The sequence below is a fragment of the Struthio camelus genome, chromosome 1 (genome assembly GCF_040807025.1).
Source record: "Struthio camelus isolate bStrCam1 chromosome 1, bStrCam1.hap1, whole genome shotgun sequence".
Lineage (NCBI taxonomy): Eukaryota > Metazoa > Chordata > Aves > Struthioniformes > Struthionidae > Struthio > Struthio camelus.
The window spans coordinates 102,010,642-102,028,644 of record NC_090942.1 but is presented as its reverse complement, the minus strand read 5'-3'; the positions used below and the strand labels follow the sequence as shown (position 1 = coordinate 102,028,644).

Sequence of the window (18,003 nt, the reverse complement as noted above, 5' to 3'; positions counted from 1 at the left end):
GCAGCTGGATGTTAGGAATAGTCCACTATTTCTGCAGCAAAGTCCTAGTAATCTCAGAGTCAATCTTCCCCTACTGTTGGGCTGTACCAAGACCACAGGAAGTTCCTGGGGAGTACTACTACTACTAGCCTTCATTCTCACACTAACAGTTCCTCCAATAAAATATCATGCAAAGATCCAAAAATGAAGAATTGTTTTTCTTTCTCACTTTAGTGTAAACCAGCAAATGTTTCAGCCCCACATCCAAGTGAAGTTATAACTTCAGACTGCAATCAAGAGAATCCTACAGCAGATAACTCAGAGCCAGTAATACGGTAATAAAGTAATTGGGCTGGGTTGGAATTGCTGAAATCTTAGTGATCAAGCATCAGTACCTGATCCTTCAAGCATTTTCCACTTTGACCCAGTTCCACTATTTGCACCACAACAAGAAAGCTTCAGTGGTCAGCTAGAATCTACATATTAGCTATGAGAAGCAACAGAAGTCTAAATCAAGAATTAATGTATTCCTGTGTGCAGATGCCTACTAATAGACCTACAGCAGTAGCAGCAGGTCATTATTTGTTACACAGTAACTGTTAAACCTTTAAAGTTTCTACCTCTGTTTAAGCGCTTTTCCACTTAGGTATTTTCTGCTGGTCACAAGCTGTGCCACACCTCTAGGAATCCATTTCTCCATTAATCATTACCAATAGTTTAAGTCTGCCTTATTCTGTGGACTCCAAGAAACAACTAACCATCAGTTTCTGGATTTCACAATTACCATTTAGCTTTCTTGTGTTTTCATGGAAGATCTAATAAAGCCTGATCATTTAAGTTACTAAGCTTTCTACCACTAAGCCATTATCTTCTGATTTTTAACTGATCTTACCTACCCAAGGTGGTAAAGGTCGATTTCTGCACTGGTCAATTCAGGCAGTAATAGCCAATAAAAACAAAATAAAGACTACATGGACCGCTTCCCTTTGTCTTATACAGGTAAGTTCATTAAGTATAAATACAAGACAGATTAACAGATCAACCAGAAAGTCAACTCTGCAGCATATACTACCAGAGCTACTTTGCTTTTAAGTTTTCAACTACTGATAGGCAATCATACATATTTAATTGCGTGTCATACTGAATGGCTTTGAAATTCCCATAAAGCTTGATCAAGAATTAAATTCTAAGCACAGATGAACTTAAAAAAAAGCTGAGACACTCAGGGGAATGAGACCAATGGAAAAAAATATTGTTGTACTGACATCTTTAATATGGTGCTAATGGAATATTATTTTTTACACAGGCAGATTAAGGCAAAAACTTATTGTCAAACAATGATGGAAGCAGTGATGATTTTTAATGAAGAAAAGAACATGGCACGCGTAGACAGCACCCACATCATTTGGTGCTGTGGAAGCAAACTGTCCTTACAGAAACCTTGAGGAAAAATTAGCACAAAATTCTGTACAAAAAAAAAATCAGAATTTCCTAAAATAAGCACCTGTTTTTTTTTTGTGAAACAAATTTTAGGAAATGAACAGAAACTCTGCTAAGCATATAGAAGCAGTCTTAAGCATTCAGCATTCCTTGCTCCCTCAACTGTACCTCCCAACTTGGAATTACAGAATTATTAAAAACTGGTCAAGAGCACTAGTGTGCAACATCCTTCTACATGAAGGCAGCTAGACCTTCAATCCCTACAAAAGTCCTTGCACCTGTAAGCAGGAAGTCACTCCTCCAATTCTTCACTTTTTTTTAAATACAGTCTTGCCTATTTTCACACACTTCTTGTAAAGCATATAGCACCAAATCTAGGAATAACTGAGATCTGGGGGAAGAGAAAGGAAAGTGTACTTTATACTATATAAAGCGTTGTCTTCCTGAGCTTGCTTTTGACTGCTAAAGCATTAACTTTACATGTTCATTTCTTTGTGAAGTTTGATTATCTGCCAATGCTTAACAACTGCATCCATATCATGAAATGCAAAATGGACAAATTGTGTGGAGCAACAAACCATAAAATATAAGGTCTAAATCTCAGCTGTTCACGACAAGCTCTGACAAAGTCATGTTACATTACAAAGTTAGGAGGATGCCAGCAACCACTGCATTTCTGACACTGCTTGCTTTCTTTTTGCTCTTATGGCCACAATCCACTGCAAATTATCCTGAGAAGTTTACCCTCCCCTCCGTGAGACCCACACCTAACTAGACGATAGCTAAGCACATAATGCTGTATAATAGCTGCTGTATTTACCACTAAACCACATTTTTAGTATTTGTAACACTGCCAGCATTGCTCTGAGCTATGTGCCATAAACAGTGGTCTTACTGGCTACTTACTGAACTAACAGAAGAAATGCCAGCACATGTTTCTTAAAGAAATTCTCTAAAAGTTATTACTTACATTAGGAGCTAACAATGGGATCCAGTCAAACTGCTTTATAGGAAAATCTTGTTTCATGCTTTTTTCTTCAGACATTTTAAGCTTAACAGAAGAAAAACTCCTTTATTATTTCCGCTTTTCTTCCAGGGCTAGCAACTATACTATTAGCTCCTGCTTACCTATGCACAAAATTGAGACATTTAGGTTGGAACGGATTTCTGCATGTTATCCAGTCCAATCCCAACTCGAAGTTGGTCCTGCTTTGAGAAGTCAGATCAAGTTCTGAATATCTCCAAGGATGGAGATTCCATAACCTGTTTCAGTGCTTCATTCTTCTCTCCTTGTGGAAAAAACACCGCTAATATTTTTATCAGCATTTCCTTTGTTGCAGCTTGTTTCTGTTGCCTCTCATCTTTTCCCCGTACATGTCTGGCTCCATGACTTCCCATTAAGCAGTTGTAGCCAGCAATTAAATTCCTCCCCTTAGACTTTTCTCAAGGATGAAAAAACACAGTTCTCAGCCTCTCTTCACACACCACACGCTCCAGCCTCCTTGTCTTAGTGGCCCACTGCAGAGACATCTGCCTTGTACTTGAGAGCACAAAACCAGACACAGCTCTTCAGGAGATGTCTCACAAGCTCTGAACACAGAAGAGAATTGCTTCCTTTAACTTACTGGCCGCACTTTTGCTATTACCACCCAGCATATGCACTTTACCTTTTACATCACAAAGGCATACTGCCGATCCACATCCACAAGGACACCCAGACCCCTTCCTCTAGGGCTCCTTTTTCACAAGTTGGCACCACACCTATTCTGCTGCATGGGGTCGTTCCATCCCTGAAGGACTCCGCATTTGCCTTTGTTGAACTTTATGAGGTTCCTGCCAGTCGTTTCTCCAGCTTGCAGGCATCCCCCTCAATTAGCCCTAGTGTCCAGTGTATCAACTGCTCCTCTCAATTTGGTATCATCCACAAACTTGCTGGAAGTGCATTACTGATCTGGAAAAATGGGCTAGAATGAAGACAAACTGTCCTAGCACTGATCTCTGAGGAATGCCACCAGTAGCAGGCCTCCAGCTGGACTTTGTACTTGTTGAAAGCCTTATTGAAGTCTGGTAAATAACCCTCATTGTTCTTCCTTTGTCCAGAGCCATGCTTAGGTATTTAGAGCAATCAATACAGGATCTCTTTTCAGAAAGGGCTCTCAAATTGCAAGGACAGCATAACTCCTTTTCCTACTTCAGTTTTCATCTTATTTGCAGCCACATGAATTTTAACACCCCTAAGAATCAAGAGACCTGGCCTGGGAAACACTGCTGTAGAGTAGCGCTCTCAAAATATATCACTGAGTGAACTTTCACTAACAGTCCCATAGAGTTCCACAGTCCTTACATCTTTCTGGGTGGCAGAGCCCTCTCAGCAGAATCTTTAGAAGATCGTACAAGAGCCTTACGCAAAATAATTTCTTCTACAACAAACTATAGTCTGATTTGTTAGTAGGTGGCTTATTAAATATTTACATGCACACTTGGACCCATCAACAGTGGATACCTACTTGTAGTTCAAAGTCTTATTCTTTTACAGCTGCGAACTTAAAGAGTGGCCTTAGACAAACACCTGTGTGCAGAAGCTTGAACTATCTCTGATACCACAGGCTCCTGAAACCCAGCTACACAGAAGGACATCTAAACTTCTTCCCATGTAGAATATCCCGAGTAAACTGGTATGTTGCACTTGCTGGTACGCTACACTTACCAAAGGTGAATTATTTAATGCTGTCTCAGCTACCAAACACCCATGAAAACTTTTAACAAAGACATTTAAATCTGATTAAAAATGATTAATGAGAATTTGGTTGTGAACATGCTATGTTTGATTTCTTTAGATCTGTAGGGCCAACTATGCTCTTTAAAAGTCTCAGTACCTTAATCAAGTCATAACAACACTGTTTCCATTTAAAGAAAATTTAGCTTTTAAAGTTAAAAGTGCATGCAAAGGTTTAAAGCACAGCAGTAGCATCACTGGACAAGGGACAACTAGAGTTTTTTTTTTATAATCCAAATTTTACAAACACACTTAAAGATGGAATTAAGCCTGACTCCTGCTTACCTTTACTTCACCAACCTCTAACTGCATTAGAGCATTAGCAGAGTCAACTAAGTATACTCTTACTATGGCAAGGGTCAAGGGGGTAAGTAGTAAGGAAAAGAGAATCATAGTAACAATTCTCATATAATGAGCTTGAAAAATTTTTATCCCAGGTTAAGTTAGTACAAGCTAGAAGTTATGATGCCTCAATTATATCTGTTACTATGTAGAAGTTCCCTGCATTTGATGATATTTACATTAACATCTTTGATTAAATTGACTACTGTTTTACCAGGTGATATACACTGACAAGAAATTAACAAGGCTAGTTACCCAGCTCAAACACAAGCTCAACTTTTTGAAGTCCTACTTCCAGCATCCCTTCACCTAGTAGTGTGTTCTTAAGTGTGCTTGTCTGAGGAATAATTAGTACTCAGCTTAATCAGATGCTGCATGGGTGTTATTGCAAGTAGAAAGGAAGCAGAGAATGTCCTCCTGAGACTGGATTAAGAGACACTAAGCTAAGCATTAAAGTATAATCCTCTAACCCAAGGGCTAGCGAAAACAACAGGTCAGAAATCAACCCTTAAATTCATCAAGATAACCATTTCCTCTACCATCTCTTTGCACATCTACTACGGAGATCTGTTTGACTAGTCTTTACTTACCTTTTGGTAAGTACCCTTTCTGGCAAGAGATTGCTATTGCAATACTTTGAAATTCTGCACGTGCTACTGCATTACAGTGGTAATGCAGTATTTAAAGTATTTAAAATAGCAGTCACTTTTAAGGAAAGCACGTCTCTTCACACCAACCCCAGAAAGATACTGGGGACAAGTTTAAGAACTGTCACATTATATAGGCACCGACTAATAGAAAAGGAGAAGCTGGTGATTCTCTTTAGATACATAAAGATATTGAAGTACTTATAGGGAAGGAAAAAAAAAAAAACCACACAGCAAGAGCCATCTACTGCTGGGCATAATCCTAGTACTCCAGTCAACTCAAGACAAACCAACATTGACTGGTCTTCATGTTGAGAAGGTGAAAACATGTCATTTTGGGACATTACAACATTTAAATTGCTTCTGCTCCCCTACACTGCCCGAAAACCAGATGAAACACCACAGAAATACTGGACAGATGATCAGAAAATAATCTAGAAGCTTGTTATTTTTCACTGCCTGAATTAATAGTGACCTTTTTGGTATTTTAACTCAAGAAATCTACACTTGAAAACATACAGCCATAAAGTTCCAAATGATCAGTTTCCCATACTTGGGGAACACAGGTAAATGACAGAGAATGTAGACTGAAGCCTAAAAGACTTCAAAGGCTTTTATCCTTGCTTCTTAACTTTATGCTATTAGAAATTCACGGACAAAGACCTACCTGTGATTTAACATTTGAAACAGCCCCATGCCTTAAAGGTAATTAGCTGAACAGAACAAGAAGAAAGTAACTCTTGAGGCACTCATCTACCAGATCACACAAGAAAGTTTATTATGATTGGAAGTTGTTATGTTATGTCTTGAAGTTCTTCACCACAAGCCTGGGTTTAAACATTTAATTTAGCAGCCAGCACTGGCAATTCACTAACAACTCACAGGCCTGTCTTATTCTTCAGTGATCCTAAAAAACCATGATCTGACTATGCTGAGTATAAGATGACTAATTATACCCTCAGATACACATGTACCCCCTCAATGTAACTTACAGTGCTCCATACTCCAGCAGAAATGTAGAGCATTCCCAAGAAAATCAGCTTGTCTCATTTTCCTCAACTCCCTCACTCTCTGCTGTATAACTACAATCACAACATAATAAATGAGAAGGAATTAGAAGTTGTACCCATAAACGAATTACTACTTTGCAATATCCTTTGAAGTCTCTTATTAAATCCATCCACAACACCAAAAATCTTCAGGTGCATATGAAAATATTCTATATGATTATGTAGTACTTTGGCACTTCATTCTTGAACTGCAAGCACAAACATGATAAATGTGTACCATTATCTAGTTCATGTAACAGACACACCTGTTCTTGTTGTAAGCTTATTCAAAGGTAGGCCATCAACACCAGAGAGCACCTAACAGAAATTGAGATACCTCACACAGCTTCCCTTAAAAGCAGCTTTAGTACCCATACAGCTAGCTGTGAGAGTGATAACAGTATATCCATGTAACACAAACCTCTGATCAAGGTCTCATATAGCTTCAAATAATATTCTGCTCCTGGCTACAGGTCATCTCATATACAATCAGCACGCTCTGGACACTTTGCCAGCTGACAAGCAAAATGGGGTAGAGCCTGAACTTTTGATTAGCTTTCTTGACATTACAGAGAAACAGTATGTTTTGGCACACGAGTACTACAACAGGTTTGGCCAACTCAACAGCTGCTATTCCTTACTTTAAACAGAATCTCAGTTCCTTTTTCATCTCTCCTCACTTCATGGACTGGAAACAGTAATCCATTTCTCTGATATCATCTATTATTGTTCATTTTGTTGCTTAATTGCTTCTCATGTATTCCCTTGCATTTCATCCATGCTCAGGCTACTCCCACCCTTCCCTTCTCAGGTATTCTTGGGATTTCTTCCTATACTTAAAGCAATACTCTTTTCCAGGCAATGCCTTTGCTTTCTAACTTGGAACAGAGAAGAGTTTTAACTACCCTTTACTCCTAACGATAAAGTTCAACCAATCTCATGCCTAATCCAAAAATTCTCTCCCTCACATCCCATCAACAAAATGCACTAAGTATTTCAAATCCTTATGATCTCTGAGGCACTGAATGCAACTCTCCAAGTTAAGTACCTTTTAAGAGTCTGATTCTTGTATAGGCAAACACTACCAAAAAGCCACACCCACACACACCCTCCTCACAAACAACAAAACACCCTCAGCAATACACAGCATAATAAATAAAACAACAGTAATTAGATAATGGCACCTTTGAGTACAGATAAGAAAACCTGGCCATTTGGTCAGTATCCAATTAACAGATTCCTAAGAAAATTCTTCACAGAAACTTCTGCACTAGCATCTATACCATAGTAAACATAGCGGTCACAGTCAAAGAAAAAAACAATTAGTTCAGATAATCCTGACTCAATGCAACATTGCCACTGAAAGCTGGAAATAAGTAGTCCAAGCAAAAACACAACCAGCACTAGCACAAAGTGATCAGCTACCACACAGTTCACCTCCAAGAGACAATGTAAGATGACTGCAGAGTAACTGTGTAAAGCAATGGGTACCAGCTCGCTCAATGGCCTTGTCTAACAAGTCACTTGCCACAGGTTCCAGTACAGAATGCAGTCTGGACACAGAAACACCCATGGTTACATTCAACTACAAGATTCAGGATTACTTCCAGGGGCAAGAGCCTGGAGCAACATGGGATGCAAAGTAATTTTCTTCAAGTTTATCATGCTTTAACAGATACCTTCATTGACCTTGGGTGGGGGGGGAAGATGCACACTTACAGCACAGCACACAGCTGGCACTTACCAAGATTAATTTATACCAGTTTATATACCAAGCTTTGTATTTCCATTACCCTACCTCCATTCTCTAGTGGTTTTGTTTTTAAAAACTGAAACTTGGACTTCAGGTTCTGCAACATGAAAAAAGATTGGTTTGAAGCTGAAGAAGTGCCAGGCTTTAGCCCCATCCCCTGTTCACTGAAATAACACATCCCCAATTCCTTTCCCCCTTTTACAGTAGATTCATTTATACCTGTGACATTGCCTATTGTAGAAGCGAATCACACCGGCATCTAACAGGCAATCAGTTCACATGCAGGCTCTGTAAAGGCAACATATTTTTGCTTCTCTTGCTTAAAAAAAGACGACCCTCACAAACTGTACGTTTCTTAGTATCTTCTAGGGAAAAATATTACATAAATAGGGCAGGAGAAAGAACATCCTAGATTTGATTACATTCCTAAATAGGATATTTGGCTCTTTAATCCTACAGGAAATAAACCATGACAGGGTCCTCTTTGGTCCAGTATCAAACAATCTTCATACTTCATATAAGAGTATTTATTTATTATTTAAGGAGGCAGGAAAGAGAAATGTACTGTTTAAATCAAGAAGCTTTTCTCAACTTTATCTAGAAAAAGGAGCTAAACAACCATCACAACTCTTTTATAGCCCTCAAAGTGTTCGGTTGTTAGTAATTGAGTAATATTACATTTAACTTCCATATGTATACAGGAGTGCTTGCACACCAGGAGTCAAATCAACAGTTGGCATCCTCACATCTCCTAGTCATCTTAAAATTCACAATTACTGCAACACTGGTAGGTATAAAACCTGCCATCTGCTTTCACCTTGTCTTTGCAAGTTTCACACTACTTCTTCCAGTTAGAGCATCTCTAACATACTATTTCCATGTAAAGCTAAAACATGCATGAAAAAGTCTAAAGCTTAAAAACAGTCAAAAATAAGCCTATGTAGTAATTTTATTAGAACACTAGCATCCATATTTTATTATTTCATATTTATTTTACATGAGTACCCCACCCTAAGTGATCTCTAACACGACAGACCTACCACAATGAAACAGAGCTTAAGACCTGTTCCAAAACTGCACAACATAATGTTTTGAGTTGTTCTAAAGTACGAGCTTGACAAGCTTTAGGTTTCGTTTTCTCCAATTATCAAGCAATCTAGATTTTACTCTCTATTTGAGGTCACTCATTTCTTCCAGTGCAGTTGCTCTATTTAAATAATTTCCTCACACAGGGGTTTCATACACCACCTTGACTCCAGGATAATTCACCAATATCCCCTTCTCCCTAACTTATTTAAAATACCTTCTATAGTATTCCCATTCTTTCTCTGAATATTGTTGTACTGGTTCACACAAAGCTTAAAAAGTATGTTTCTCTCCATGGCATATTCTAAAAACATATTGAAACAAGAATTCCTTAGTTGTTATTGTTGTTTTACATACAATAAAAAATGTGTTCTATAGTGTTTTTGAACGTACCACCACGCTTTCTCATTTCTAAGGTAGTACCTTGTTTGCTTAGCTTCAATATATTTTATCACGGCTCGAGTTCTTAGTCACCTAGGAACTAGACCGGTCAAAAGTCACTTGGGAATTTTCTTTGCTTTATTTACAACTCCATTTTTGTATACAGTAGACTTCTATTTATCCAGCTTTCACACTTCTATGATCCAACCCACTTAGCTGTCCTTCTTCTACTCCCACTATTCTGGAGTTCCATACTCCAGGCTGCTTTAACAGAAATTTTTTCAATGTGAATTTAAAAACATATGGCCCACAGATAATTGTTTTTCTAGCTTCATTAAGCCACCAAACTTAGCCAACAATTCAACTTGAAAAGAAAGGTAAGTATTTCCTCAAAGTCTCTGAAAATGCATTTTGGAACTTTTTCCCCCTATCCATTTTACTTTCTAAATTTTGCTTAGTTTCTTTAATTCACGCATATTTCAACAGCTCACCAAAATCGTATCACTGTATGCAAACTAATGAGGCACTGAAATCACAAGGATTTCGTTATTCAGTAGCACACAGGTTCACTGATACAGCATAGCTGAAAAATACTTGCCACAATGCATATTCAGTTATTTTATAGATTGCTATAATTTCTTATGCATGCCATACATCTCTGCGAGTTCAAGAGTGCAGTACTTTTGCTTTCATAAGCTCTGTACATTCTCCCCTGTCAGAGAAATAAGTGGCAGAATTACTTGTACATACAACACATTAAGCTGAAGTTTATAGATATTCTTTACTAAAAGGAGTTATATTCATCAGAACAGCTCTATTTTAATTTAAAATCCAAAAGTTGCTGTTATTTCAGATTCTACATATTTTTCTTTCTTCCCCCTTCATTTTTTTCCTTGATTTTTTAATATAGTTCTCTGAGGAACTACAACTCAAAAAATCATCATCTCTAGCTTTCACTCAAAATGACTGCGTGAAAATTAATCTGATTTTATACTGAAGCTTTCCCATTTGCATTTTTGGCGGTGCTGTTTTCAATTCTTGCTTTTGCTAGGGTTATGAGAATAAACTTACTGACAGGAACAATGGTGACCAAAAGCAGTCAGCAATTCTGGGTTCTGTCAACCTCTAAGAATGCTTAAAATGTATTTATGTGAAATGGCACTAGCATTTCTAAAAATCTATAATGATTGTCTCCCTCTCCTTTAAGCTCAGTGGCAGTTATTGAGATAAGGAAAAAAAACTGTGGGAAAATTCAGCGAAAAAAATGTAATCTAAACACTGAGATGTTTACCAAGAACTGTTTCTTCTTACCTCACAGTCCAAGAGTCATCAGTAGTTCCTTAAGCTTCTGTTTTTATCTACAGACTACACTTCAAAGTTTTACACTTGGAAAAATCCCATTTTTTCGACGCAACATTCCAACTTTTGGCAGATATTCTGAAGCCTTATCAGTCAAGCTCATATATGCCAAAAAGAATCCAGGAAGTGACATCTGAATTGCCCTCATCGAGTCTAAAACAGTAATCTACTGCATGACGCAGCATATGGATGCTCTTAACTTCATTGTTACCATTATCTTTACATTCATATGTAAAAATAGCTTGGGAAAGTTATGTCAGATCTGCAACAGCTTTTTCAGCTCAGAAGAGCAAAGATCACCCTGGACAAAGGGAAGGGAAAAAAAAAAGCACTAGTGAAATACGTTTGCCAACACTACAAACACCAAGTCTTCAAACCTTAAAAACGTTCAGATGTATTAAGTAAACTTAATATTAAGAAAGTCAATTGGCCACAAATAAAGCTGAATACCACCTAATAAGTGCTTGTTATCAGCTAACAGCTCCAAAGCTTATTCATGGGAAAATTAACTGTTGTTCTTTAACATTTTAAGACATGCAGCCAAGTAGCTCTAGGAAACATACAAGAAAACAAAAGGCTTTGTTTCATTTATTTCAAGTGCAAATGAACTCTAGATTTCCATCACCTGGTATTTCTGCCAGGACTTCAGAAAACACAGGGCAGGGGAAGTCTGAATTGCTCATGTTCAGGGCAGACATTTCTGCATGAACATACTCTGCTGCTTGAAATCAAGTTTTATTTAGTTTTTACCTGGGGAAGAGTTCCCCCCCCCTCCTCCATCGGAGCTCCTCCCCCCCCTTAAAAAAAGTAACATCTGTTGTCGATTTTAGCATTTTTCACTGAAAATAAAGGGATGCTGTAGAAGTAACCTCGCAGTAATATGACTTCATATGGGCTCAACTGCTTTAGTTTTATTAACTCAGATTAATTTTGGAATCTGTGAGGAATATGTTTTAAAAGTAGAATTTATTTCATATGTATTCATGTCAAATCCAGCTTATTTTTAAATCAGTAATTATCTCTCCCCCCCTTACCCCCTCATGTATCACCAGCTAGCATATCAAGAAAGCCCTCAACATAGGGACTTAATCCTGTAGCCAGGACATACTCGCTGTATGCAACAAATTCTGCCTAATCAATTCAACTTGTAGACCACTTCCCTAATACACAGTTCATCTTCTCTAAAGAAGCACACCAATAAATCTTTGACTAATGTGACAGTCAACCAGCCCTGCAAAACTCTTGTACCATAAGTAGTATTGCAGTTATTATTCAGGTCAACTAGGATAAGTCTGTCTTCTCACCAAAATTTATGTAAGTACATTAGCTGTAAGTTGAAATAGTTATAGGTTCACCATCAGAATAAGGATTCATACTAAACCTCTTTTCTTTTTTAAGCATACATACAACATATGCTATTTTACAGGGTTCTGTTTCAGCAAATGCATGTTTTTAAACTTAAATTAGTAACAATCATCTGTTCAGAAAGCTACATCATTGCCAGAGGGGGGAGACTATTACATGCAAGAGCACAATTTTACAGCAGCAGTGCCTCAACTCCCTCCCTGCTAAAGCATTTCTCAGATACAATACCATTGCTTTATGGTGGTAAGACTTGTAAGTGTAAGGAAGCATTTATATCACTTACGAGCCTCCAGAGAGTTCTTCCTTGAACTGTTCCTCTCCCTCCTTCTAGAGGAAGAGGGCACAGCATATCCTATAATAGCAAATCCTTGCCAACTACTCCTTACTGCGCTGGTAAGGAACGGTAGGGTGGCTTTCAACCTGCCCTTTAAACAGCCACTCCACTTTCTTTTTGTCTTCCACTGCCGTGGAAATGACATTACACACTCCACTTTTCATGCAGTAAAATCCTCCCTTGATTTAGGTTTGCAACATCTACCTTGTTTGCTTGTTTCCTAGCGGGGGAGGGGGAATAAATAATAATAAAAAAATAGTAATAAAAAGCAAACTAGGAGCTGTGTGTGATTGGAGGAGGGGGATTTCTCTACGTCTGGTCACATCAAACCACACGGGGGCCCTGCACTGTAGTGTCCCCCCGTACCAGCTGCTCGAGGGTGATCTAAAGTACACAGATCAATTTTCCCAAGAAGATAAGAGCTCTAAAACCATCAGCCTACAGTAACTAGCACCAATTTCACCCTCATTAGGTGAAAAACTATGCAAGCCAACAGCATCAGAAGCAAAGAGCTTCTTCCTCCTCCGAAATGAATCCTACGCATATGAAGACCCACTCTTCTGTCTTTCCCGCAGGTTAGGGAAAAAAAAAAAAACCCAAGAAATAAAACAAAAGCAGAAGCTCAAGAGCAGCCGTGAATTTCTGCACCTAGGAGTGGAACGTGCACCGCTCAAGAAGGGAATTAGCCGCAGAGCGTCTGTGACTTTGGGGTGGCGGGAAGGGGGAAAAAACTCCAGCCCTGCCAAAAAAGCGCCATAGACAGCAGCGGACAAACTTCTCCCCGCTGCCGGCCCGCCTCCGCGGCGCACAGGGGCCCCCCCAAGAAGGGGCAAACACACGCCAAACTCGCGAGGGGCACAGCCAGCCCCCGCCGCCCGGGAGGCTCCACCCGAGCCCGGTGCAGCCTGAGCAGCGCTCTTCTCCCCCCCCCCCAACACCCACCCGTCGCCGCCGCCCCCCGTCGCGCGCGTAACGGTCGCGTAACGGTCCCCGCTGCGACAAGTGGAATCCAACGGCCGCGGCTCCCGGCAACGGCGCCACAACACGGCACAAACAGCCCGCCCCGCCGCTGCCCCCGCCCCAGCGCCGCGGGGCGCCTCGCCCCCCGCCCGGCCTCCCGGGGCGCCTCGAAGCGAGTGCGCGTCCCAGCGGCGGCAAGATTTCCCGGAGAGGGAAAGAAGGAAGGAGGGACGAAAAGTGCCCGGGCGTCTCGCGGGCGCCCGCTCCGTCCCCTCCTCATCTTTCTCCCCGCTCCAGCCGCTCTCGGGGGTTGCGGAGGGGAGGCTTCGCCCCCTCGGAGACCGCTGCCGGGAAAAAAACCAAGCCAAACAAAAAAGCTTGCGCAATCCCGGCCACGACCCGCCATCCTGCCCCGTCCCCGGCGCGGCCACCCCGCAACCGCCACCCCGCCTCGCCGAGCGCGCTCACAAAGTTTCCCCCAACTCCGCCGCGTCGCCCGGCCGCGCCCGCATCCCCGGCACGGCCGAGACTGCTCAGATTTCTCTCTCTCTCGCCGCTCTCCTCCTCCGCCCGCCCCCTCTCCTTGCCCCAGCCGCCAGGAGGGAAAAGTTTCACTTACTGCAGCAGAGGCGGGAGAAAAGCAGCCCCAACAGTCCCAGTCCCGGCCCGGGGGGCACGGCCGAGCGGAGCCACCGTCGCCGCTGCCTCCGCCGCTGCCACCACCACCACCACCGGGGGGAGGAACCAGCGGCGGCCGCTGGAAAAAGTTCCCGGCGGGCGGGAGGAGCCGGCGAAGGAGCGAAAGCGGCGATAGCTTCCACAGCCTCTTCGGCCCCTGCCATGCTCCGGGCTCAGCTCCTAATCGTCGCCGCCGCTACGGCTCCAGCCCGCTCTCGCCTGCTCCCTACCCAGCCACCGCCGCCACCGCCTGCCCGCGCCCGGTGCGTGTGTCACTGAGCAGGGAGGTGCCGCCCGCGACTCCCCGCCCTCCTCGGAGCGGGCCACACCACCCCGCCGCGGGGCGGGGGGGGGGTTGGGGGAGGAGGGAGGCGTGAGCCGCGCGGACGGGCTCGCGCGCCCGCCTCGACCTCCTCCCTCTTTGTTCCCCTCCCCCCTCGCCCCGCGGCGAATCGTCTCGGCCCGCCGCACCCCCGCCCCGCTCTGTGAAATCACAGCCGCCTCGGCGCGCCGGGTTGAGGGGGGGGTTCCCCGTGGTAACGCGGCCGGCCCGAGGAGCTGGTGGGAGGGGGCGCCGCGGCGTCCTCCCCCGAGGGGCTGTTGGTACGTCCCGCCCCGCCCCTCTCCTCCCTCCCTCCCTCCCTCCCCCGCCCGCCCGCAGCCGGCCCGAGCCGGGTCGGGGGCGCCGCGCTCCCCGGCGGCCGGGCCTGACTCGCGGCGCCTCCCCCCGCCCCCGCTCCTGCCCCGTCCTCGCCGCTCTCGCTTTTCCTGCCTCTTGCCGGCCTCCTCCGGCCCACCTCGCCCCTCCGCGAGGCCGCCGTCCCGCGCCGCCGCCGAGCCCGGCGGCGGAGGACAGCGGGCGGCCCGGGACGCGGCGCGGCGAGGTGCGGGGCTGCAGGCGGTGCCGCTCGCGGCCGGCAAGGGCGAGGGAAAGGGGGCGGCGGCGGCGGCACGGCCGTGCCCCGGGCGGCGCTGCCCGCCGGCCTGAGCCCTGCCGGCGGCCGGAGCCGCAGGCACCTGCGGCCGCTTGTCAGGCGCGGGGAAGCGCCTGCTCGCCGCCGCCCTCAGCGCTGCTCGCTCGTTTCTACTCGCCGTCAACTCTGCGGAATTTTTAGCTCGTCGTTTACTCTGCCCTTTTCAAAACCGTTTCTGAACGGCGTGTCCCGACCACCGCGGCCGGCCGCTGCCGCCGCACCTCCCGGGCACCCGAGGGGGAACCTCCGGCACCGAGCGCCAGCCCGGGGAAAAGAGGTGGCCCTCCTCCTAAGCCTGCGAGAGTCGGTAACGCCAAAGGCAGATGCTGGCAGACCGAAGGGGTCTGAACCATCCGGCAGCAGAAAAAGCCTGCGCGGAAATCGCATAGAGATACCAAATAGGGCCCTCCGTAGAGAGCCTGCAGGGATGCGAGGGACAGACGGGCGAGTTTCTGCCACACCAACGCCCGCAGAGGCGCTTGGCTGTGGCACAGCTCATAGCTTGTCCCTGGGTAAGGCTGTCGGCTGTTAGGGCAGAGCTGTTTGGACTGGAGCAGCCGATGCCCCAGCCGTGGCTGCATCCCTGTGCTGCCAGATGGCAAAGCGAGGTGACTTCTAAAGGTCACCTTACAGGTGACTTTTCCAAGAAATGCAGCTTCTTTGCTGTGTCTCAGCACTTATTTGAAAAAAAAGTTATGTGGGCACAATGCCAGTGGGTGTATCCCTAAATCGCGTTCAGATATCAAAACACAGTGGCTTTAAAGAATTGGGTTGAGAGCCTGACTTCTTTACCACCCGTGTGTTGGTATTTTTTTTTCCTCCGGATGCACTGTCATTCCAAGGCTTCAAAGAAAATACTGAGCAGTTGTATCTGCTGCTGAGATATCTCCTGGGGATAGGTTCCATTTCCACAGTGCAGTGTGTGACATTTGACCATTTCCTTCACTAGCAGCCGTGAACAGCAGTTTCTCTCAAAGCTACGCACGGCTAAGTTTATCAGATGCTCACAACAGTATGTTCATCCAGTCTTCACATTCTTCCATATTCTTCCAGATACCACTGAATGTTTGCCAATTAACTGGCCTCATTAATCTCTAACTATGAAACAAAACAGAGTTCGGGAAAAGAGCTACCAGAGGCAAACTGTTAGCAGCCATGGGCACTCTACATTCATCAACGTTTTGGCATGCAAATGAGCAACCAATAGGACTCTAAAAGTTTTGTGAAATCAGTTGCATTCCCTAAGTCTGGTCCTTGGCTAATAAATAACTCTGTTCATGTCAATTAACGCTAGCATTAGGAATCAGGATTGCTCAGGCGGTACAACGGATCTTGTCCAAAAGTGTGCAAACAAATTTAGGACAGTTTGTTTCGAAGAAAAAAAAAAAGTACTTGCTGAAGAATTTATTTTCAGTGTTTTTCCCACTCTGCTGAAATTTTCAAAGTCTGATTCTTTACTCTGTTATCAGAATCTTTGCCATTTTGATTCCATGGAAACTAATACATTCCAGTATGCCAATCAATCTAGATAAATGTATTACTGAACTCATCATTACAGCCCAATTTCTATTTATACTAAGATTCCTTTTACATGGAAAAAATTGATCAGCGTACCTATAGTAACAGCTTTGCTGCTGTTACATTCCAGGTAGATGTTTTAATTGGGTGTAATTATTCCACTTCCCTGTATAGACAAGTACTACACAGATTAAGTCCCTCACTTAACAGTAGAAGCAAATTACATTTCATAATAACATTTACACCAAGTTTAAGGCACTCTTAATCTGGCCAGGAAATGTAATGAGGCCATAGCGTAATTGAGAATGCAACCCTTAAATCCTATTTCTGACAACTATAATCAAATTGTCATCTGCTATAAAATTTTCATTTTTTCTCATTCCAAAATAACAAAAGGCATTAAATCTCTTAAAATGTTTTGAAGGTCCAGCACCAAAATTCATACATCTATTCATGCTGGCTACAGAAGCAAATGCAGTTTGTCATATTTAAACAAAACTGTGCCCAATCTGTAGGTAACATCTTCTAGTGCCAGATTCAGCACTGTTGTAATCAGGCATCCTGGGGACTATGTGATACAAAAGGAAAATTCACTTCGCGGTATCAAGGCTAAATTTGGATCTCCAATGTTTAGGACACTCTGAAACGTACAACGCTCCAAACAATTAATCTTGCATAATATTGCATGCATGTATATAGGGTACACTGGCTCAGTTTTTTTATATCCATTGTTACTGGCATATTTTTCCATAAAAAGATGTTCTTCCAAACTTGGCAGCAGTCCTGTTCAAAAGTGTCTTTAAACTCTAGAAATACAAGAGCGTACTTTATTTCCAGTCCGTATTTTTCTCTCGCTCTAGTCATTGTCCACCCACCTGCCCTCCCCCCATAAAAGAAGCCCTTACCCTTAATTTGGATTGGGGTGTTTGGCAAGCGTTTACTTCTCAGTCCTTAACCCTTCTGGTCATTTGAAAACAAAGCTCTGAAGCAGTGTGAAATTAACTTACGTGCGTAACATTGGAAGTGACGGCACAAATTCCCATTGGACTGAGGGGCTATTCACTTCAGTGGGAATTTGTAAATAGATTTGTAACAGAACAATGTGCTGCTTTGAAAACTCTCACTTCCATTCAAATGGATGTGATAGCGCCTCCCTAGCAATGTTTGTGCACTACCACCCATTATGACCTTTAAAAAACACACACACACACAACAAAACAACACAAAACAAGACATCCACACACTTTCAGCTGCATGAGTGATATTTAGCCTGTTATTAGTTTCTGTGATTTGTTAACAGGTGTTTGCATTACCATGGCAAGTGAAATCATTCCTGTATCATTCCTACAGCTGAAGTCAGAC

The 18,003-nt window shown here is 43.2% G+C and overlaps 1 protein-coding gene across 3 annotated transcripts in view; it reads right to left on the bottom strand.

The window, feature by feature from the left end:
* NECTIN3 (nectin cell adhesion molecule 3) overlaps window positions 1-14,592 on the bottom strand; it is a 72,055-nt gene extending 57,463 nt beyond the window's left edge. Inside the window, exon 1 of one of the 3 annotated variants that reach the window (XM_068908327.1) lies at window positions 14,091-14,592. In XM_068908327.1, the coding sequence (XP_068764428.1) occupies window positions 14,091-14,313 (223 nt within the window). In that variant the 5' untranslated portion in view covers window positions 14,314-14,592. The remainder of the gene's footprint in view (window positions 1-14,090) is intronic. The other 2 variants (XM_068908339.1, XM_068908348.1) reach the window with 2 other exon arrangements.
* Window positions 14,593-18,003: the final 3,411 nt, after the last annotated feature.